The sequence below is a fragment of the Nycticebus coucang genome, chromosome 3 (assembly GCF_027406575.1).
Source record: "Nycticebus coucang isolate mNycCou1 chromosome 3, mNycCou1.pri, whole genome shotgun sequence".
NCBI classification, from domain to species: Eukaryota; Metazoa; Chordata; class Mammalia; order Primates; family Lorisidae; genus Nycticebus; species Nycticebus coucang.
Window position 1 is genome coordinate 93,846,939 of NC_069782.1, and position 22,213 is coordinate 93,869,151.

The 22,213-nt window shown below is 46.4% G+C and overlaps 3 protein-coding genes across 7 annotated transcripts in view; all 3 read right to left on the reverse strand.

The window, feature by feature from the left end:
- Nucleotides 1-748: 748 nt before the first annotated feature.
- CHCHD1 (coiled-coil-helix-coiled-coil-helix domain containing 1) lies at nucleotides 749-1,996 on the reverse strand. Its single transcript, XM_053586130.1, has 3 exons — nucleotides 1,847-1,996; nucleotides 1,604-1,722; nucleotides 749-1,022 (listed from the first exon to the last, which is right to left on the reverse strand). Exons 1-3 carry the CDS (start codon nucleotides 1,968-1,970, stop codon nucleotides 909-911), a joined length of 357 nt encoding a protein of 118 aa, XP_053442105.1. The 5' UTR covers nucleotides 1,971-1,996; the 3' UTR covers nucleotides 749-908.
- Nucleotides 1,997-4,736: 2,740 nt separating this feature from the next.
- FUT11 (fucosyltransferase 11) lies at nucleotides 4,737-15,166 on the reverse strand. Of its 3 annotated transcripts, XR_008379027.1 has the most exons (4): nucleotides 14,329-15,166; nucleotides 13,595-14,220; nucleotides 6,825-8,356; nucleotides 5,555-5,617 (listed from the first exon to the last, which is right to left on the reverse strand). XR_008379027.1 is itself a non-coding variant. In XM_053586126.1 (3 exons), exons 1-3 carry the CDS (start codon nucleotides 15,034-15,036, stop codon nucleotides 5,575-5,577), a joined length of 1,377 nt encoding a protein of 458 aa, XP_053442101.1. In that variant the 5' UTR covers nucleotides 15,037-15,166; the 3' UTR covers nucleotides 4,737-5,574. The 3 variants fall into 3 exon arrangements, 2 of the variants coding, with proteins under 2 accessions (XP_053442101.1, XP_053442100.1); XM_053586126.1 differs by lacking the exon at nucleotides 6,825-8,356 and having other exon boundaries at nucleotides 4,737-5,617; XM_053586125.1 differs by having other exon boundaries at nucleotides 4,737-8,356.
- Nucleotides 15,167-15,208: 42 nt separating this feature from the next.
- Nucleotides 15,209-22,213, reverse strand: part of SEC24C (SEC24 homolog C, COPII coat complex component) — a 31,135-nt gene continuing 24,130 nt past the window's right edge. For all 3 annotated transcript variants that reach the window (XM_053586094.1, XM_053586092.1, XM_053586093.1), the window contains 13 exons: nucleotides 21,936-22,060; nucleotides 21,609-21,800; nucleotides 21,308-21,401; nucleotides 20,982-21,098; nucleotides 20,415-20,585; nucleotides 18,496-18,592; nucleotides 18,248-18,393; nucleotides 17,879-18,017; nucleotides 17,624-17,742; nucleotides 17,346-17,525; nucleotides 16,914-17,105; nucleotides 16,587-16,676; nucleotides 15,209-16,432 (listed from right to left, as the gene is read on the reverse strand). In XM_053586094.1, coding sequence (XP_053442069.1) covers nucleotides 16,292-16,432; nucleotides 16,587-16,676; nucleotides 16,914-17,105; nucleotides 17,346-17,525; nucleotides 17,624-17,742; nucleotides 17,879-18,017; nucleotides 18,248-18,393; nucleotides 18,496-18,592; nucleotides 20,415-20,585; nucleotides 20,982-21,098; nucleotides 21,308-21,401; nucleotides 21,609-21,800; nucleotides 21,936-22,060 — 1,803 coding nt within the window. In that variant the 3' untranslated portion in view covers nucleotides 15,209-16,291. The remainder of the gene's footprint in view (nucleotides 16,433-16,586; nucleotides 16,677-16,913; nucleotides 17,106-17,345; nucleotides 17,526-17,623; nucleotides 17,743-17,878; nucleotides 18,018-18,247; nucleotides 18,394-18,495; nucleotides 18,593-20,414; nucleotides 20,586-20,981; nucleotides 21,099-21,307; nucleotides 21,402-21,608; nucleotides 21,801-21,935; nucleotides 22,061-22,213) is intronic.

Sequence of the window (22,213 nt, forward strand, 5' to 3'; positions counted from 1 at the left end):
TGCCAAAACAACAATGACAACTACAACCAGAAAACAGCCTGGCATTGTGGTAGGCACCTGTAGTTCCCAGCTATGCAGGAGGCTGAGGCAAGAGAATTGCTTAAGCCCAAGAGTTTGAGGTTGCTGTGAGCTGTGACACCACAGCACTCTACTGAGGGTGACAAAGTGAGACCTTTTCTGTCTCAAAAAAAAAAAAAAAAAAAAAGAAAGAAAGAAAAAGAAACTAGAATGGGCAACATAGCAGCAAGTCTTTATCTCTAAAATTAAAAAATGATAATCAGCACCACTTGACTATTGCCAGATGGGAATTAAAAAAATAGGGTTACCAGAGCTTTTGATCTTTTTTTAAAAAAGGAAAAGCTAAAATGTGGACTTTAATGACTTTTTTCCTATTTTAGAAAGTAGTGAGCTAATTTTAAAACATTTTTTTAACCACGTGGGTCATATAAAATGCATCTTAGAACCTCCAATCACCAGTTTGTGAACTTGATTATTCAGGAAACACTTTGCAGGGACTATGACAAAACAGGTAGTCACTAAATACTTACAGAAGAAGGCAAACTTCAATATCCTTAGTGAATCCAAAAGCAAGGGCATTAAATGGTGTAAAGGACTTCAAATTCAGGAAAAGACAAGATGAAGATTTTTGTCCTGCTCCCAGGGCAAATCAGGGAGCAAAGAATTCCAAGGTCTAGGAGAGGATACAGGGCTCAAGAATGGAGTACTTAATTCATAACAAAAAGCCAAATTCTCTTCAGAGGATTTTATTTCAAGATAAACCCAGACCATGATTCCAAAGGCTGAAAAAGGTGTTTTGCCTCATTCTACTCTTCAAAAGTGCAAACGTCTTTAAAATGTGCATAGTTCTCAGCAGATACAGTTCAGTCATTGAAAATGCTTTTCCATTTTCAGCTGAGGTGAGATTTGTTAGGAAACCTCTGTAACAATTTATTCAATTTCTTGGGAGGTAAACTCCCAGACTCTCCCAGGGTCTCCTGGATAGATCTCATCTTTCGGGCTTCCTAAAAATACAGAACAAATGTTAAGAATGACACTTCTAAAGTTTGTCCTGACCTAGGCCCATATTCTCACAAAGCTCTAAAGTGCACCAAGATATTAACCAACCCAGAGAAAGGTTTCAGTTACTTTCAACAAAAGGGACCTGGAACCTGCAAATAACTATAATTATAAACTACTATGCCAGCTAGCAAATAAATCTAGGCTGGAAACCAAACAACCTGTCTTTAGACAGCTTCACTCTCTTTAGTTCTATTTCAGACAAGAATATCTATTTGAGCGGCAGTTCAAATTTTTCAAAATGGTTTTTCCATTTATTTCTTCATTTGACATTCATAAAATTCTGTAAGGTAGCTATTAACATTAGCCTTATTTTACATATAGTAAAGCTAAAGGAAATAAATCGGTCGAGATAACACAGGCTTTAAAACTGCAATCATTCCCACTTTGATATGGGTGATGTAGCTCCCAAATGAATGAGAAAGACTTTTCTATCACCTAGCAAAAGGCAAGGATAACCATTACTTTTATCCGCCCCCCCCAACCCCCCATTCTTTTCCCAAGGCACCCTGGAGCCATCGGTCACCTGAGCCCTCGAAGCACAATCAAAGAAGCTCTGGATCTCTTTTCTGCATGCCTCGTCGCGGAATTCATTCTGCTTCCAGCAAGCCATCATCACCGACATCTCCGTAATACAGGTCGCCTCTGGAGGAGCAGAACAGGGTAAAGTTCAGCCACCATGCCGCCTCTACCTTTCCACCCTCATACCCAGCTGCCCCTTCGCCCCTCTGGCTTCCACTCTGGGGCTTCCTCGACTCCAACTGCTCACCGCCCTTCTCCCGGCGCCGCTCCCCGACCCGGTTAGCTAGGATGAGGGGTTTGTTGGGTTTTAGTACAGGCTTCCGCGGGTGCCCAAGCCGCGCCAGGCGGCCCCGCAGGCTGGGCGTCGCCATTATGCACTGAGCTCCCAGAAGGCTCTGCGGCTCTGTGCGTGACTTTACGTGACTCCTACAGGCGGAAAGCTTGGTGGCCTGCTGGGGCGAGTCTGGTGTGAACCCAATGGGAAGTTAGGTAGAGACTCTTTGGGCCCGTATGCCAGCTGAGGCTACCCTTTGGTGGGCTCTGAGCCCTTAAGTCTTGGTGCAGTACAGGACTGGAGACATCCAGAAAAGGGTTCTAATAAATGGACACTCTTTTTTGGTGGAAGCCACCTGGTCTACAGGGTGATCGATGTGGTCGGGGCAGAAAGGACGAGAGCAAATAAAAATATGATGTTACGAGTGGCCCCTGTGGCTCAAAGGAGTAGGGCGCTGGCCCCATATGCCGGAGGTGGCGGGTTCAATCCCAGCCCCGGCTAAAAATTGCAAAAAAAAAAAAAAAAGATGTTAGATTCGGTTGCGGCGTCTGCGGTTCAGTGGATAGGGTGCCGGCCCCATATAACGAGGGTGGCAGGTTCAAACCCGACCCCGGCCAAACTGCAACAAAAAATAGCTGGGCGTTGTGGCGGGCACCTGTAGTCTCAGCTACTCGGGAGGCTGAGGCAAGAGAATCGCCTAAGCCCAGCAGTTGGAGGTTGCTGTGAACTGTGACGCGACAGCACTCTACCGAGGGTGATAAAGTGAAACTCTGTCTCAAAAAAAAAAAAAAAAAGAAAAACCCAAAAAGATGTTAGATTCGAAAAGATTTTTTCTTTTTTCTTTTCAGAGACAGAGTCTCACTTTGTTGCCCTTGGTATAGTGCCATGGCGTCACAGCTCACAGGAACCTCCAGCTCTTGGGCTTAGGCGATTCTCTTGCCTCAGCCTCCTGAGCAGCTAGGACTACAGGTGCCCGCCACAACACCCGGCTATTTCTTGTTGCAGTTTGGCGGGGGCCGGGTTTAAACCTACCACCCTCAGCACATGGGGCCAGCACCCTACTCACTGAGCCACAGGCGCCACCCGATTTTTTTTTTTCTATTTCTTTTCTTTCTTTCTTTTTTTTTGGACAGTCTTGGCCTGGAGTTGAGTGCCTTGGCGTCATAGCTCACCTCAAACTCTTGGGCTCAAGAGATCCTCATGCCTAAGCTTCCTGAGTAGCTGGGACTACAGGTACCCATCACAAGGCCTGGCTAATTTTTTTTTTCCCATTTTTAGTAGGGATGGGGGTCCTCCCTCTTGCTCAGGCTGGTCATTAATTCCTAAGCTCAAGCAATCCGCCCCTGTCAACCTGCTGGAGTGCTGGCATTACGGGTTTGTGCCATCGCCCCTGGCCTAGACTTTTGTTTTAATAGAACTACAAGAGGGGTGGCACCTGTGGCTCAAAGGAGTAGGGTGCCGGCCCCATATACCGGAGGTGGCAGGTTCAAACCGGCTGTAGCCAAAAACTGCAAAAAAAAAAAAACTACAAGAATTGTTTATTACCTTTATGGAAGCCGCCAAGTAAAGTTAGGCTCATCTATTTTATTTTTTAAGTGTAATAATTCCTGGTATTAAAAAAAAACAAATAATTCCTGGTACTGATACTGTTTGCTCATTTGCTCACTTGTTTTTTTGTTTTTGTTTTTGAGACAGGGTCTCACTTTGTTGTCCTTGGTTTAGTACTGTAGTGTCATAGCTCACAGCAACCTCAAACTTTTGGGAGCTCAAGCGATTCTCTTGCCTTGGCCTCCGAAGTAGCTGAGACTACAGGCTCCTTTTTTAGAGGTTGGGAAGGGTCTTGTTCTGCTCAGGCCGGTCTCAAACTCCTGAGCTCAGATGTTCCACCAGCCTTGGCTTCCCAGAGTACTAGGATTACAGGCAAGAGCCACCCAGCCCGGCCTTATTTGCTCCTTTATAACGATCTCATTGGATAGGGTGAGGGTTAAACACTTGCTTATTCACTGTCTCTTAACTCCTCTCCCCAGTCTTACAAAGATACTTAGTATCATTCCTACTTATAGCATTGGACCTTCAGTAGTTCTTAAGTGACTTTTAGCTGTTACAAAATTCCAGAAATGTGCCACATTCTTCTCTAGGCATTTCCAGCTGAGCGCCAAGAAATTTTCTGGTAATAAAAGCAACTTGAACACACCTGCAGCTCATGACCATTTTGGAGATGCAGTATTTATCAATATTTGGATGTGTGAATTGTGTTAAAGTCATTTATCACTGATGTTTAGAATCTTACCACTGATCTCTCCACATCTGGTTGTTTTTCTTGAGACTCAGTTCATGTCAGAGAGGGCTTCCTTGACCTCTGTAACCCATCACCATCAACCTGGTTTCCTTTTTGCTTTGTTTTTTTTTTTTTTGAGACAGGGGTCTCGCTTTGTCACCAGGCTGAAGTGAGGTGACACGATCACAGCTCAGTGCAGCCTGGAACTCCTGGAGTCAAGCAATCCTTCTACCTCAGCCTTCTGAGTAGCAGAGACTCCAAGTGTGCTGCCACCACACCCAGCCAATTTTAGAAACAGCATCACACTCTGAGCTTCAAGGGTCCTGCCTCTTCACCAAGTCCTACATACCACTTATCACAGTCTGAATTGTCAAGTTCATTTATTGTTTATGGACTTACCTATCCCCAACACTCATTTTAAAATGTAAACATGAGAGAAGCGACCTTGTTTATATTGTTCATTGCTAAAGCCCCAATTCCTAGAATAGTGGCGGTAAAGACTTATTAAATGACCAAATGTTTGAAATGTTTTTTCAAGTCTCCAACTTTATCATGCCCATCTCCAAAAAATAACCAAGCAGAAGACACTATTTAAAAGAAATTTATTATACAAAATAAAACCCAAGATAATAGAAAACAGCATCACTTCCAGTAAGAAAGGCATCAGCTTCACATATTTCAGCAGTGTCATTAATACAGACTCGCTCCTATTAGACATTTCTACCACCAATACCCCAAACTGCAGCGAGTCTGTACCCTAAGCCCCAAATCAGAGAAAATTCACATTGCTTGCTTTCTGTGTAGGAAAAGTGAAGCTTTTAGTTGATAACCATGCTATTCTCAGTTCTACTTTGCTTTGTGGAAATGTAACAGCTGGTTTACCCTGCTCTTTTGTGAATACTTTTATGGTGGTAGGAATAAAGGAAAAAGCCTGGGAAGCACCAAGCACAAAAAGGCCTGAGTGTCTAGCAACCATTGTTTATTAACAACTGTCCTATTTTGTATACAAAAGTGTTAAAGCAATGCCATTATGGGCTGATGTAATTAGAAGAGGTAAGGATGATTCCACACCTTGCATAACCATGATTTACCCTTTTTATTGCTTATAATGAAATTTAAGTCCTAACCTAGGCCTTGTACTTATCTAATACATATTTTGCACTATAAATCAGCATCTGCATTTAAATAGATTGCAAGCTTAGAAATCAGAGTCCTGCATTTGACTTCTTTTGTCAGTGCCCATTATAACAAATTTTAACAGATGTTTTTGTTTTTTTTGAGACAGGGGTCTTACTATGTTGCCCAGGCTGGAGTGCAGTAGCTGGCTACAAGTGCAATCATAGCATACCGTAGCCTTGAATTGGGCTCAGATGATCCTCTGGCCTGAGTAGCTGGGACTAAGACTTGCACAATTACTTCTGGTTCAGATGTATTTTTGAAAGTTGGTCTCTCCCTCTTGTTTCTTTCTGCAAAGGGCCAAACAGGTTAGGCACAGTTTCCATGCTATTATGAAGGATTTATTTTATTAAAGAATTAAATGAAAAAAGAACTTTTGCAATGAAAGAAACACAGCCTAAATGATAACTTTCCTTGGCCGTATCCTTAGATATCACATTAAACATGGACCCTAGTTAGTGAAGCATCTAACACACATCTATTTATGTATCTATACAAATAGATGTGTGTGTGTGTGTGTGTATTAGTATATATAAGCTTACAACCAGATACACTGATAAGCAATGGAACTTCTCTAGGGATAATTAATTAATACAACAGTACAATCAGAGTAGCACTAAGGTCCAAAGTATTCTTTCTTGTTCTATTGCCCCAGAAAAAACTCATGGTCTCCTTGCTCATTAGGTTGTATGTTCAAACCAAGCATTTTATTTAGTCAGCCACTAATGGTGGCTTAAATCTCTTGCCTTTACTGCCCCATGCCCTTGGAGCAGACTCCATCAAAAAGTAGTCTCAGTACCATAAAAGTGTATGGAAGATACAGTAACAGAGTAAATAAAATTGGACTATTCGTTGCACTTGAAGTGAAAAGTGCTACTAACTATGAGGCTGCTGGGCTATTTCCATGACTCTTTGCCAAATGGGACTTTGTAGTATATAAAAAATAATAAAATAGATGGAAGAGTTCATTAGCCAGACAGAAAAGAATAAAGACCTCTAAAAAATTTGCACTTTTTGGCTGGACATGAGGGCTCATGCCTGTACTCCTAGCACTCTGGGAGGCCAAAGCAGGCCTATCACTTGAGCTCAGGAATTCAAGACCAGCCTGAGCAAGAGTGAGACCCCATCTCTGCTAAAAATAGAAAAATTAGCCAAACATCAGGGTGGGTATCTGTAATCCCAGTTACTTGGGAGGCTGAGGCAAGAGGATCATTTGAACCCAGAAGTTGGAGGTTGCTGTAAGCAAGGCTGAAGCCATGGCTTTCTAGCCTGAGGTAACAGACAGAAAAAAAAGTTTTTGCACTTCTTCTTCCTTCTTTTTTTTTTTCTTTATCAATCTACTTACCAAAAACATGCACTTTGATTCATATCGGCCTACTTTAACATTTCAAAATCATTTAAATTCAATATATATATAAATATAACTTTTCTTGCCATCATTTCCAGCCTTAGTCTCCATCTTTCTTTCTTTTTTTTTATTTTGAGACAAAGACTTACTCTGTGCCCTGGGTAGAGTGCGCTGACATCACAGCTCACAGCAACCTCAAACTCCTAAGCTCAGGCAATCCACCTATCTTGGCATCACAGAGTGCTAGGATTACAAGCATGAGCCACCGCACCTGGCCCATCTTTGATCTAAAATAGAACAGGACAATACATTAAATTGACATGGCATATAATAGCCATTGAATCTTATGTACTTGAGATGAGAAAGAATTATAAATATACCCTAAATAAGCAAACCAGAAATAAGAATAATGCTAAAGTTTCTGTATCTCCATCAGAAACTGTGGGAAATGGCCTAAAACCAGGAAAGAAAAAGATATTTAAAATAAAAAGTTTGACATGAAAAGCAAAGTAAATGATATAAAAAACCTAACCTGGGTGGCGCCTTTGGCTCAGTGAGTAGGGCGCCAGCCCATATACCGAGGGTGGCAGGTTCAAACCTGGCCCCCGCCAAACTGCAACCAAAAAATAGCCGGGCGTTGTGGCAGGTGCCTGTAGTCCCAGCTACTCAGGAGGCTGAGGCAAGAGAATCACCTAAGCCCAAGAGCTGGAGGTTGCTGTGAGCTGTGACGCCACAGCACTCTACTGAGGGCGATAAAGTGAGACTCTGTCTCTATAAAAAAAAAAAACATAACCCAAGGTGGACGTGGTGGCTCGTGCCTGTAATCTTAGCACTCTGGGAGGCCAAGGTGGGTGGATAGCTTGAGCTCACGAGTTTGAGACCAGCCTGAGCAAAAGTGAAACTCTGTCTCTACTAAAAATAGAAAAACTGAGGCAAGAGGATCACTTGAGCCCAAGAGTTTAAGGTTGCTGTGAGCTATGATGCCTCAGCACTCTACCCAGAGTGAAAGCTTGAGACTCAGTCTCAAAGAAAAAAACATAACTCTAACAAACAAGAAAACAACCCACCAGAAGTTTTGCTTCATCAACGTAACATTTTATAAAGCAAGAAATAATGAAATCATTGGGAAACATACTGAATAAAGAGGGGCTTGGAGCCTAGAAAAGAAGTTGTAAGTTGTAACCTAACCCATCTTACCTCACTAGTAGTCAAGTACAAGGAAGAGATAAAACAGAGACGTGAGAAGGCCTTTAAAAGTTCTGTTAGACCAGCCCCTCAAATCAAATGGCTTCTGTCTCCCCCTGAACCAAGAATTGTAATGCCTCTAGCTCTCCCTGAGAAGAGGCCCTTTTACCTCAGGCTGAGACCTTGGTTATGCATCATTAAGACAAAATAGCAGTGGATGTAACCGGAACTTCCTGAATCCATGAAAAGATAATGTTTATTAAGGGTCTGTGCAGTGGATATCCTTATCTTCCATGGCAGATCAAGATCTCCTTTGCTCTACTAAGTTAAAGAATTGTGCAACAGCAATTAGAGATTTTGGTTCCTTTTCATGAAGATCTCATGTAGGTAATCCCAAAATTTACTTTGCTGTGTTTCATTGTTATGGATCATAGCAGTGAGAGCTTCCCCCTGGTCCAGACCTTGCCAATAATCTTGCAGCCACATCTCCTTCCAGCTGAAATACCAAAATGGGAGTTGGATTATTGAACTGAAGCACTGCTTTAAGGGCTGCTTTTCTCTGAGTGGGGCCAAAGAAATCTTAAGTATATACAGTAGTCACTGGCTAGGACAAGATTCTGCTCTGAAGGGAAGGAAATGTGAAGTAAATCCAGTACTAGCTTAAGGGACAGAAAGTAAGCCAACCAATGAGTTAAAATTCTTGATCTGTTTGCTTCTGGCTCCCCAAATCGGAAGGAGTCCATAAGAAGACACGGCAGGAGCTAGACTGTCACTTTTATTTTTTTGAGACAGAGTCTCACTTTGTTGCCCTTGGTAGAGTGCCCTTGGTAGTGTCACAGCTCACAGCAACCTCAAATTTTTGGGCTCAAGAGATCTTCTTGCCTCAGTTTTTCATTTTTTAGTAGCAACAAGGTCTTACCCTTACTCAGGGTGGTCTCAAACTCACGAGCTCAAGCAATCTGCTCGCCTCAGCCTCCCAGAATGCTAGGATTACAGGCGTGAGCCACCGTGCCCAGCCAACTTTTTTGTTTTTTTGAGACAGAGTCTCATTCTGTTGCCCAGAGTATCAGCCTAGCTCATGGCAACCTCAAACTCCTGGGTACAAGCAATCCTGCTGCCTCAGCCCCACAAGCAGCCAGGACTATAAGGCACCTGCCACAACGCCTGGCTAATTTTTCTATTTTTTTTAGAAATGAGGTCTTGCTCTTGCTCAGGCTGGTCTTGAACTCCAGAGCTTCTCCTACCTCAGCCTCCCAGAGTGTTAGGATTACAGGCATGAACCACCATGCCTTGCCTTTTTGTTGTTTTTTGTTTAAAGACAGGGTCTCACTCTGTCACCAAGGCTGAAGATCAACGGCATAATCATAACTCACTAAAACCTCAAATTTCTGAGTTTCTGCCTCAGCCTTCCAAGTAGATGGGACTATAGATGCACTACCACCATGGCCAACTATTTTTTTTTTTTGAGACAGAGACTCAAGCTGTCGCCCTGGGTAGAGTGCCGTGGCATCACAGCTCACAACAACCTCCAATTCCTGGGCTTAAGCGATTTTCTTGCCTCAGCCTCCCAACTAGCTGGGACTACAGGTGCCCACCACAACACCCAGCTATTTTTTGGTTGTAGTTGTCATTGTTGTTTGGCAGGCCTGGGCTTAATTCAAATCCGCAAGCTCTGGTGTATGTGGCTGGCGCGTTAGCCGCTTGAGCTACAGGCACCGAGCCAACTATTAATTTTTTAATAGACAAGAGTCTCAGCCGGGTACAGTAGCTCACGCCTGTAATCCTAGCACTCTGGGAGGCTGAGGAGGGAGGATCACTTGAAGTCGGGAGTTTAAGAACAGCCTAAGCAAGAGTGAGACCTTGTCTCTACTAAAAATAGAAAAATTAGCTGGGTGTAGTGGCAGGCACCTGTAGTCCCAGCTACAGTGGAGGCTGAGGCTGGAGGATTGCTTAAACCCAGGAGTTTGAGGTTCCTGTGAGCTTTGCTGACACCAGAATACTCTAGCCTGGGCAAACACTCTGTCTCAAAAAAAAAAAAAAAAAAAAGAAGAGAGTTCAGTTTTGATTTGTTTTAATGCAAAAAGAAAAAAAAATGAGAGAGAGTCTAGCTCTGGCTATGCTGCCAGGGCTGGGCTCCTAGCCTGAAGGAATCCTCACACCTCAACCTCCCAAAGTGCAGGGATTACAGGCCTGAGCCATTACACCCTACCAAGTTTCACTTTAGTTCCAATAATTAAAAAATGAAGGTATAGCGGCATTTAATGTCTAGAAAAGACATAAACTATTTAGTTAATGTTTTACATTTTAAGTACCTTTCCTCTAGTAAATCCTATTATTGTGGTCAGTATAAAGTAGATGCAAAATACTTGTATCTACTTTTTCTTAGTAAAAATAATTACTTGGAGGATGCCACTTCAGGACCAAACTGTGCCAGTGGCCTTTATAAACAGCCCTCTGCTGCCATCAGCTGGCCAAATCGATCTCTGCAGGCCATTGTAGCAGCATCTCTCAAGCCTGTTAAGTTTTTTTTTTTTTGGTTTTTGGCCGGGGCTAGGTTTGAACCTGCCACCTCTGGCATATGGGATCGGCGCCCTACTCCTTGAGCCACAGGTGCAAATATATGTATCTTTTCTAAAGAAAGAACCTCACTGTGTTGCCCAGGCTTGACTCAAACCCTTGGGCTCAAGTGATGCTCTATCCTCACCCTCCCAGTAGCTGAGACTATAAGGACTAAAGGTGTGCACTACTATGCCCAGTACTCTAGTTTTTTTTTTTGAGACAAAGTCTGACATTGTTAGCCTGGATAGAATGCCGTGGCATCTCAGCTCTCAGCAACCTCAAACTCTTGGGCACAACTGATTCTCTTGCCTCCACCTCCCAAGTAGTTAGGACTACAGGCACCTGCCACAACACCTGGCTATTTTTCGAGGCGAGGTCTTGCTCTGGCTCAGGCTGGTCTCGAACTCATGAGCTCAGGCAATCCACCAGCGTCGGCCTCCTGGAGTGCTAGGATTACAGGTGTGAGCCACTGTGCCTGCCCCAGTTTAACAGTCTTCTTCCTCAGGGCGGCGCCTGTGGCTCAAAGGAGTAGGGCACCAGCCCCATATGCTGGAGTTGGTGGGTTCAAACCCAGCTCTGGCCAAAAACTGCAAAAAAAAACAAAAATCTCCCCCAACAGATGTGGCTTGCTACAAGTGGCTTCAATATTTTTCCATCCTATCTCCCGTGCCAACCTTGTTTTCCAGTGCCACCACCTGCCACCTACTGTACCAGCCTACTCAATTCCTTTCCAATCCTCACTGTCCACCATTGTTAAATTATTTATTTATTTATTATTTATTTTTTTTGGAGACACAGTCTCACTCTGTTGCACTGGGTAGAGTGCTGTGGCATCAGCCTAGCACAGCAAACTCAAACTCCTGGGCTCAAGTGATCTTCCTGCCTCAGTCTCTTGAATAGCTGGGACTACAGGTGCCTACCACAACACCATCTAATTCTTTCTTGAGCAGAGACAGGGGTCTCTTTGAGCTTTGACTCAGGCTGGTCTTACACTCCTGAGCTCAAAGGATCCTCAACCTGCCTTGGCCTATCAGAATGCTAGGATTACAGGCATGAGCCACTATGACCCTGCTCACTGTTAAACTTTTGAAAGCATTCTTCCCATTCTGTTATGATGAATATAATTTATCATTCTAATTAGGGTACTTTTAACAGTGAAAAGAGGAGCTATTATTATTATGCCTGACTCTTCTAGTTAGGCAGGCAATATATCCCCAAAGAAAATGAACAGGAGCTTATTCTCAATGAGCTTCTGTGGCTCAAAGGGGTAGGGCGCCAGCCCCATATGTTGGAGGTGGCGGGTTCAAACCCAGCCCCGGCCAAAAACTGCAAAAAAAAAAGGTTGAATATTTAATAAAAGCCAAGGAGCATGGTAGGTCACATAATCCCAGCAATTGGGAGGCTGAAGCTGGAGGATCGATCATTTAATTAGCCAGGAATTTGAGAGCAGCCCAGGCAACAGAGCAACACATCATCTTAAAAAAAAAAAAAAAGGGCAGCGCCTGTAGCTCAAGGAGTAGGGCGCCGGTCCCATATGCTGGAGGTGCCGGGTTCAAACCCAGCCCCGGCCAAAAAAAAAAAAAAAAAAAAAAGCCTGGTTAACAGGTGTAAGCCCTAACTATTGCAGAAAAGCCTCCCTCATAATGCTCATCCCTATATTTCCCACCATTATCAAATAGCTGAGTTGATTTTCAGGACAGTCCAAACTCCTGAGCCAGGTATTTAGAAAATTTACAGTCTGGCCAGGTTATTTGCTAACTTTCTGTCTTCCTCATACCTCTATACATAGGTCTTATGTTCCAGTTCAAGCCTTTTTTGAACCACTATTGCAAATGTCCACATAATCTGATCTTTATATGTTGTTGCCTTGAATTACATTTTACTTTTTTTTAGGCAAAGTTTTGCTTTATTGCCCAGGCTGAAGTGCAATGGCAAGATCATAGCTCAGGGCAGTCTGAACTCCTGGGCTTAAGGGATCCTCCTACCTCAGGTTTCCAGTAGCTAGGACTACAGGCAGGCGCCATCATGCCAGGCTAATTTTAATTTTTGTAGAGACAGGGTCTTGCTATGTTGCCCAGTTAGTCCCAAACTCTTGACCTCGAGCAGTCCCCCACTGTGCCCAATGAGGGCAGCCAGAAAACAGCCAAATCACTGTCCTATGGTTCCACCCACTCTGCTTCCTCCTCTGCCAAGGGCTTAGAGCTGCTGCCTCAGCCTCCCAAAGTGCTGGAATTACAGGCATCAGCCCACTGCACACAGCTATTCCACATCTTAGCCTTTTCAATTTGCCTATCTCCCCATAGACTTATCCCCCCCCTTCTAAGGTGACCCATAGATTCTTTTTTTTTTTTTAGAGACAGAATCTCACTTTGTCACCCTCAGTAGAGTGCTGTAGCGTCACAGCTCACAGTAACCTCCAGCTCTTGGGCTTCGGTGATTCTCTTGCCTCAGCCTCCCGAGTAGCTGAAACTATAGGCGCCTGCCACAACACCCAGCTATTTTTTGTTGCGGTTTGGCCAGAGCCTGGTTCTAACCCACCACCCTCAGTATATGGGGTCGGCGCCCTACTCACTGAGCCACAGGCACTGCCCTCTTTTTTTTTTTTTGGAGACAGAATTTCACTTTTGTCACCCTTGGTAGAGTGCTGTGTTGTCATAGCTCACAGCAACCTCAAACTTCTGGGCTTAAGCTATTCTTTTGCCTCAGCCTCCCAAGTAGATGGGACTACAGGCGCTGGCCACAATGCCCGGCTATTTTTTTTTTCTTGAGACAGAGTCTGACTTTATCACCCTCTGTAGAGGGCTGTAGTGTCACAGCTCATAGCAACTTCCAACTCTTAGGCTTAAGCAATTCTCTTCCCTCAGCCTCCCAAGTAGCTGGTACTATAGGCGCCAGCCACAACACCCAGATATTTTTAGAGAAGAGGTCTTGCTCTGGCTCGGCTGTTCTCCAACCATGAGTCAGGCAATCCACCCACCTGGGCCTCTCAAGTGCTAGGATTACAGGTATAAGCCACTGAGCCAGGCCTGACCCCATAGCCTCTTGACACCTTAAAGGCACAGTAAGTCTATGTCATAATTTCTTCCTACATCCCCTCAGCACCTAGTGCCAATTCACTAACCACAGTAGGCAAGTAAATGATTTAACATCCACAAGGGGCCCCAGACCCCCTTACCTGTCATTCTCAGGAATCTCTTCCATATTGCCAAAGCCAGGTGTGGGCACTGGACAGTCCATGTGTGAGGGCTGGGCAATGTGAGGCTCAGGAAAAGGGATGTCCCCAGGAGAGGCTGCATGTGCTTTCTCGGCATCCAGACGAGCCAGTTCGTGGTCACAAATGAAACACTCGAAGCCATTGAGGTAGTTAGGCAGTAAAGGATCATTCACTCCCCACTCCCGGTGCTTCAGGCTATCCAGAAGGAACTGGTTGGTGATACCCCCAGGCTGTTTGTATACCAGGTATTTCATATATTCCTCATCGTTCTTATCTAGAAAGTCAATAAATTCTGCCAGCTTCTGAGGAGACTCAAAGTCGTCAATAAGTATGACAGACTGATTGTTTGGCAACCAGTCCCTCACTCTGGGGGAGCCCCGGTACACAGGCACAGCACCCAGGTGCATAGGGCGCCACAGTTTTTCCGTCATGTAGTCGTTACAGATGGCATTTTCAAGGGCCAAATGGAATTTATAGCGGGACAAGAAGGCCAAGAGCTCTGGATCCTCGGTGGTGGCCGTGGCCGTGTCCTGTAAACGCGCGATGGGCAGCTCCCGATTCTGTAGGCATTTCCCGTATGAGTCCACCTGAGCAGTGTAGGGCGGTCAAGAGGCACGGCCTGGAGACCCGAACCCCCCGGGTCCTGGTCTGGCCCGCCCCGCGCCCAGCCCGCCCCGCGCCCCGCCCTCACTCACCGGGATGTAGCGCATGAGCTCCCGTACATAGCGGTCGCGGTCCGCAGGCACGTCGCAGTGGGACTGCAGATACAGTAGTGGCGCGTAGCCCTGGCGGCGCCACTCCGCGCGCTCCTGGAGCGGAGGCGCGGAGCGGCGCAGATAGCCGGTCCCGGGCAGCCACTGCAGCGGCAGGGGGTAGTCCGAGTGCCGGCTGAAGGTGGACGTAAGATTGAAGAGGCGGATGCCCGGGCCATGGCTCAGCAAGAAGTTGTTGAGGGGCGACTCCTCGTGCAGGAGCGCCCAGCTTTGGTGAGTAAGACGCGGCAGCGGCGCGTCAGACGCTCGGAAGTCGGTGCCGTAGAAGAGCAGCGCGCGCGTCCGCGAGTCTCTCCGCAGCCGTCGGTCCCGGGACGCCACGCACGCGCCGCGCGCACACTCGATGCGCTCCGAGTCTCCCGGGAAGTGGGGAAACAGCCCCGGGCTCCACCACAGCAGCACCGGCAAGTCCCCTGCCTCCTCCCTCCCTGGGTGCGGGGTCCCGAGATTGCGCACTACCCCCACCGCGCCCAACGCCGAGGGCGGCCGGAAAACCGCGCCGTCCCACGGTTCCGCCCACTCTGCCTCCCCGCCGGCCTCCGCCTCCGCCACGGGCCCTGAACTGCTGGCAGCACAGACGCTGAGCACCCCCAGGGCGGCCAGCACAGCCCTGGTAGGGCCGGCCGCCATGTCCACTCTGGCAGCCAGCGCCCTTTGGACAGCACAAGTCCCGCCCCGCGGCGAGTCGTGACCGAACGAGGTCTACGCCACCGGGGGAAGGAGCCGCATGCGCAGCTACGCGCAGCCGGCGGGCCGGTCTAACGGGAAAGAGAGACTTCGAAATTAACAATGAGGCTACTGGTTACATCTTAATTTATTTCTTTACAAATTAAAGATGCATTGAAAAATAAACCAATGAAGAGAAATGAGAGGTCCAGAGCAAGGGCATCCCGGCTGGGAGCAGGCAAGCCTGCCCACCATCAAGCCTAGCCCTTGTCCTGCCCCAGCCATTTGGGGTTGGAAGATAACTGTCAGCCACTCAAGTCAATACCAAAGCCCAAGTGGTGTCCCGAAGGGAGAAAACGGAGAGCGCCACCTGCCTCCGCCTCTCTCCCCAACAACCCCCGGCTTGGAGAAGCAGTCAGTGGGAGCTCAGAGTGGGATATGAGCTGGCTCTATGAGGTATTGCAAGTTGGTGACCAGGCTCCCTACAGAACCATCCAGTGTTGGGGCCTCTCCCATTGGAAAGGAGGCTGGTATCTTTCCCAGGTCTTAATATACTTTGCGACTCAGTTCCCAGGTTCATTAATCTCTGACATTGTGCCTCTATCCACGGAGTGATCAATCATTGCAGGAGAAGAGAACGAGTGCAGTGGAAGCAGAGAGAGGAACAACCCCCTCATTGACTGACTTAACTGCTGACCTCCAGGCCCAAGAAAGACTAACCACTTTTCTCTTCACCACCTATGGTCTATACTCCAGCTCTTGTGCACCAGTATGTTTTATCCCTAATATAGGAAGTTGTTGATGACACTGAGCTTAATAAGCCACACCCTGTAGTAACCCTGGATCCCCACTCTTTCCTGCCTGCTCCTCTCCTCTTGGAGGCTGGTCCAAAGGGACATATAATATTGCCAGGGTCTGGGTGCCTCCAAACCCTCAACACCGAATCATATACAGTGAACTGAGAAACTACATTCATTACGACAGGATTAGCAGGAAAAGAAGGGTAGAGTGAGGAGACAGGGACACCTTCCAACAGCAGGACAGAGTGGTAAGATACTTGAGCCCAGAAAGAAGGTGTCTCCTTATAGCTCCCCCTCCCCCAAAGAGACTGAAGTCAGCTTACATGACTTATAAGATATTGAACTATCCCAATTTCTCTGTCGTCCTGGGGTACTTTCTGGTAGCTGGCCTGGGACCCTATGCCATTTACCCATTTGCTTTAGCTCAGTAGCTGCCGAATCTCCTTGTGCATATGACAGAGAAAGTCCACATAGGATGCTCCCCCGCTTAGGCTCTTGTCTTCCACCAGGAAGTGCTTGAACAGCATCTCCAGCTTGTCTTCCTGTTTCACCACCATAAGCTATGGCCAGAATGCAGGGTCATAAGGCAAGGCCAAAAGAAACTAAACATGCCCAGAAGTCCTATTACCCAATCACTTATTCATTCCCTACCTCCACCCCCATTCAGGTGAGGACTTGTCAAGGTACAAAATCCAGAGTAAAAATCAGTGTTACCTTCATGTACCGTGATCTCTGTGCCCTTAAGCTATCAATGAGGCCTCGAACCTTCTTGGACAGCGGATTATCCAGAACTGGCAGAACGCTCTAGAACATAAAATAAATTAATCCTTATGGTAAGGTGATCTAAGTTCAGTTAAGATGAGACAGTACAGATTTATGCATCACCTGAATCAAGGAAGCCTAGGAAGAATGGCAGCACCCTCCCTTCTCCCCAGGTGTTCCCTGACATTTACGAGGAGTAGCACATGAATTTTGTTGGTTTCCACTCATTTCACAAAATGTACTTCCACACCCATATTCTCCTTGACTCCTTGCCCTCACCAAGCCACTGGTGATCTGACTGAAGGAAGAGACGCTGAAAAGGCTCTGGACAACACCCTGTTGGACACTTGCTCCCACCCAGAGGAAGAGGTTGAGCCCATTCTCCAGCAAATAAATATCCCCGTTGCTTAGACGTTCTTCAGATGCTCGAACTGCTGGTGGTTCAGTAGTACCCTCAATGGGAGACTTTGTCTAGACAAAAGGAAGGGGGCTAAAGGTTACCAAGGACCATAAGACAAGTTTGCCCCCCACCACACACAAAATTCAGAAAGCTAAGTCCCCAGACACCATGCCTTCTGGAGTCTCACTAACTATCTTAGTGTGAGAATCTCATCAGATAATGTACATATAAAACAAATTCATTAGTGTCAGACACAGATAATATTAACCCTTCTATTATCCTTCTAAAAGATCTCCAACCCTCAATCGCACCAAGGGTAGGAGCCGAGGATAGAAGAAGACATTGGTCTCAGCCACATCCATGGAGGTAACTAGCTGTCGGACATAGGCACGATCATCAGTAGTGACTTCAGCTCCAGGCTGTAGGACATCACTCTTCAACACACAGTTCAGGTAAACTGGAAGTAACTTCATGCACTCAGGAAGGATCAACTGAGGGGATTATCAAAATAAAGCTGATGATCATGAGAAATCCCTCCTAAATGCAAAAATTTGTTCTAATGTCCCCCTGCTCCAAATGCTTGCCCTACCTGTCCTGCAGAGGAGGGGCTGGCACAGTTCTTTCTGTAACAGGCCAGGATCTGGGCACACTGGCTGATGAGAGTGTCACGAACAGCCTTCACAGGGCTGTTCAGGACTCCCCGGTATGCTAGATGGAAAAGGGAGATACATAGTCACTAGTCAGATGCCTTCCCACCATCAGACCTACCCAGGCATGCTGAATCACTAACCATCCTGGACCTTCTCTCAGCCTCAGTCCCACCCTGCCCTGCCTCTGTCCTCACCAAACTTGGCCATGTAGTTGATGAGTGTATCAGTTTCACAGTTGCGATAGAGATCAGCCAGCTGGGTGCAGCAGTTTAGAGCCAGGTTATGGATTCGGAGCCGACGCTGCCCTGCACAGCTGGTATAAAGCAGGGCACACTAGGGAAAAGGAGAAAGGGGAACACACACCCCTACCTCACAAAGGGCCTTGAAAAAACTGCCCTTGACTATATTACAAACTATTAACAGAAGAATGAAACGAGCCACCCCCCACCTGTCTCTCCTTCCACTCTTCTCTTCCTATTTCTCACCCTCTTCCCTGCAGCCTATTTATCCCTGCAAATGACACCTAACACTTCCTTCCCAGCCCCTGCCTCCCGCTCTGCCACCTGCAGGAGGGCTCCACTCTCTTCATTGAGCCGATCATCATGCTTGAACTCCACAGTCACTGTCTTGTCCCCATCCAGCCCAGCCAGCTCCACATCTGTTGTGTTGCTCATGTAGAAAGCTCCAAAGAAATCTACAGCTCGAATACCTAAGGCCACATGGATAAGGTCAGGACTAAAGGTATGACAGGTGCCACATGCCTCCCTCCTAGACTTAGCCCCCCACCTGCTCTTCTGCAACCAGGACTGACCGGTGCTCGTCCGGACTCGCATCACAGCATCAAAGCCAACAACCTTCTGGACATCACGCCGCAGGTCACTCAGAAACCGCTCCTGGTCATTCTCCACCTGCATCCATCCAGGCCCATAGTCACAACACTGACTATGTAGCTCATCCTGCAGACAAACTCCCTGTATCTTTCTAATCTACAAGGCTACTTAATCATAATAATAATAGTGAAGATGATAATGATGATGTTGATGACAATGGTAACTTTTTTTTTTTAGACAGAGCCTCAAGCTGTTGCCCTGGGTAGAGTGCCGTGGCATCACAGCTCACAGCAACCTCCAACTCCTGGGCTCAAGCAATTCTCCTGCTTCTACCTCCCAAGTAGGTGGGACCACAGGCACCCGCCACAACGCCTGGCTATTTTTTGGTTGCAGCTGTCATTGTTGTTTGATGGACCAGGGCTGGATTCAAACCCACCAGCTCAGGTGTATGTGGCTGGTGCCTAAACCGCTTAAGCCACAGGTGCCGAGCCAGTAACTTTTTTTTTTAAAGAGATAGGGTCTTTCTGTGTCACCCAGGCTGGAGTGCAGTAGCATGATCATAGGTCATTGCAGTCTCCAACTCCTGGGCTTAAGTGATCTTCTCACCTCAATCTCAACCTACAATAGGTAGATCTACAGGTACAAGCCACAGCACCTGGTTTATACAGTGATAAGTTCCAAGTACTTACTACATGCCAGGCACCACGCTGAGTGTTTTGCATATAATTTCTAATTCCGTAGACAAATCCTAATTTATAAGCATTAACCTCTGCAACCAATGCCTATAGGCATTCAAACAAGATGTTCATTTGCTGTGAATGACGCCTGTAAGCACTGTTCATTTTGCAAATACAGGGTGGACATAAAGTTTGTGTGCAATTTACTATGAACTTTATGTCCACCCTGTACAAATAAAAAGGTTTACAAAAATCAAGAGAAAGGATCAATATTTCTTACTGTTACAAATGTTGCATTTTCGGGCAGCGCCTGTGGCTCAGTTGGTAAGGTGCCGGCCCCATATACCGAGGGTGGCGGGTTCAAACCTGGCCCCGGCCAAACTGCAACCAAAAAATAGCCGGGTGTTGTGGCAGGTGCCTGTAGTCCCAGCTACTCGGGAGGCTGAGGCAAGAGAATCACTTAAGCCCAGGAGTTGGAGAGCTGTGTGAGGCCACGGCACTCTACCGAGGGCCATAAAGTGAGACTCTGCCTCTATTAAAAAAAAAAAAAAAAAGTTTGGGCGGCGCCTGTGGCTCAGCGGATAGGGCGCCGGCCCCATATGCCGAGGGTGGCGGGTTCAAACCCAGCCCCGGCCAAGCTGCAACAAAAAAATAGCCGGGCATTCTGGCGGGCGCCTGTAGTCCCAGCTACTTGGGAGGCTGAGTCAAGAGAATTGCCTAAGCCCAAGGATTTGGAGGTTGCTGTGAGCTGTGTGACGCCACGGCACTCTACCGAGGGCGATAAGGTAAGACTCTTTCTCTACAAAAAAAAAAACAAAAAAAAACAAATGTGGCATTTTCACAATATTGAACAAATAGTAACAGACTGGGTAGCCTAAAGGTTGTTGCAATCACTGCACACCTCAACTGGCACATTTCTGAGCCCTCCGCTGTCAAAGGGTTAAATCCCGTTTTACAGACAAAGGAACAAGGAAGGGTATAATTAAGTAATTTACCCTAGGTTGTGTAGCTAGTTAAGTGGTAAGGCCAGAGTATCAACCCAGGACTGATTCCAAGGCCCATGCTCCTAACTGCTATTCTCTTGAGGCTCACTTTTTTACACTACAGGGTGTTCTCTTCCAACACTATTCCTATTCAGGAGCCAGTGGCTAAAGAGCCAATCCACATGTAAAAATACAGTTCTAGCCCCGCTGCCACCTGCCACCCAGAATCCCACAACATACCTGAAAGCAAGCATATTTGTAGACAGAGCCACCAGTGAGCTGGGGCACAACAGAGAGGGTGGCTACATCCACATACTGATTAGGGAAGAGGAAGAGATCTACACAGCAGCCTTGGGCCACACACTCTTTGGCCAGGGTCTGATAGGCACCTGTCTGAGGCTGGAATAGAGTCTGGAGAGAAGCAGAAGAAAATGTTCAAGTATTTCAGTTCTGCCCTATTTCACAACTGTATATATAATATGGGATATTCAAATACATGTAAGACTTCAGATCTACTTCCTAGGAGTTTGCTATAGTAGTAGAAAGTTCTCTTAAAAAAAAACAAGAAAGAAAAAAGAATCTACCAAGATGGTAGAACTACTTTAGATGATAAATGAGAATTACTTTGGATGGTAAGTAAGAGAGGTATGGCAGCAGCAGAGAAGGTTGGCAGTCACAGATTTGACATGTGAAAGGACAAAGTGCTCCTAGTTCCCACCAAGAAAGTTAAGAGTATGGTATTTTGAAGAGTCCCCATCTTTCACTATAATGGAAAGTCCTCCCCCAACCCATCTTCCAGTCCCACACCTTCTCCTTGTCTGTGTTGATCAGCTTCCTGTCATCTCTATTCTTCAGTTTCCCCGGGGCCTCTGCAATGGGTAGGGATGTGTGGAACAGAAAGAGCTTCCCTGCACACTCAGCAGCCTAGGAAAAAAAGAGAGGATTATGTGTTCATTCTTTCTTTATTCATCCATTATTCATTCATCCCTTCCCTTGTCATTTATTAAGCACCAATTATATCAAGACTGATTAACTACTGGACAGTCATCAATCCCTGAACCATAGGTTGTATCCCAGAGAGTAAGATGGTCAGAGGAAAGTGAGGAAGATGTTGCCAGGAACTCCAGCCTTACCTTCAGAGCCTCCATCCCAGCCTGGATAACTGGGGCAAATACTGTCTCTGTTTCCCTTGTGTCTGCAAACATTTCTGGAATCTGATCCAATAAGCTGAAGAGATAGTGATGGAGGACCAAAATTGCTACACAGATTCCAGATGCCTCAATTCTCAATTCCTTGCCTCCAGATGCTGACAACTCCTGAGCACACTCCTCTATCCGTCTACTGTCCAACCCCTCTGCTCAACTCCCTAGTCTTCTATGATTGTACCCATGCCACCTCCACCCCGTCCCTTTACATCCACAGTCTGACTCTTACCTGGTGATGACTGCCCGGGACTCATTGACATTGACCAAGAAGCCATCTAGTAGTGGCACAAACATGTCAGCCACATCAGACACAACCATCATCTGTGGCTGGGCCAATGAGCTCTTCACATTGTAGAAGTGGAGCACCTTATTATAGGTGACAAAGCCAACCCGGATTGCCGACTCTTCTGACCTGCCCTCCCTGGAGAAGGAGACATTGTTATCCAGACCTGCCACCTTTCCACTACCCACAACCTCATGACATTAGTCTCTATCCCAGTCAACCCAGATACCCCATCACCAACCAAAGGAAGCAACTCAGCTCCATAACTCTCACCTAGGTAGAAAGTCTAACAGGGACTTGAGCTCCTCACAGAGGAGCCTAACAAGACCAGTCCTGATGGCATTGTAGGAGACATCAACCATGAAGATGAAGGCAGGAGGGCTTGGGAACTTATTGTTCTGCAAAGGAAGGAAACATTGGGGGGGAGGGAGATATTGGTAAGTAGCCCAGTTGACTAAAGAGAAGCCAGAATCAAAGGGGACAACAAAGGCCTGAAGGAAAATGATAACAGCAATTCTTAGCTGTATCATTATCCTCCACCCAGCTATCTT

Bases quoted from the DNA above. Each gene is read 5' to 3' on its own strand.
- FUT11 (XM_053586125.1), bottom strand. From the start codon at position 15,036: ATGGCGGCCGGCCCTACCAGGGCTGTGCTGGCCGCCCTGGGGGTGCTC. The intron at 14,221-14,328 runs GTGAGTGAGGGC...TACACTGCTCAG, and splicing joins AGCTCATGCGCTACATCCCG to GTGGACTCATACGGGAAATG. The intron at 8,357-13,594 runs GTAAGGGGGTCT...TTGGTATTTCAG, and splicing joins GAGATTCCTGAGAATGACAG to CTGGAAGGAGATGTGGCTGC.
- CHCHD1 (XM_053586130.1), bottom strand. From the start codon at position 1,970: ATGGCGACGCCCAGCCTGCGGGGCCGCCTGGCGCGGCTTGGGCACCCG. The intron at 1,723-1,846 runs GTGAGCAGTTGG...CTGCTCCTCCAG, and splicing joins GCGGCGCCGGGAGAAGGGCG to AGGCGACCTGTATTACGGAG. The intron at 1,023-1,603 runs GTGACCGATGGC...CTGTATTTTTAG, and splicing joins ATTGTGCTTCGAGGGCTCAG to GAAGCCCGAAAGATGAGATC.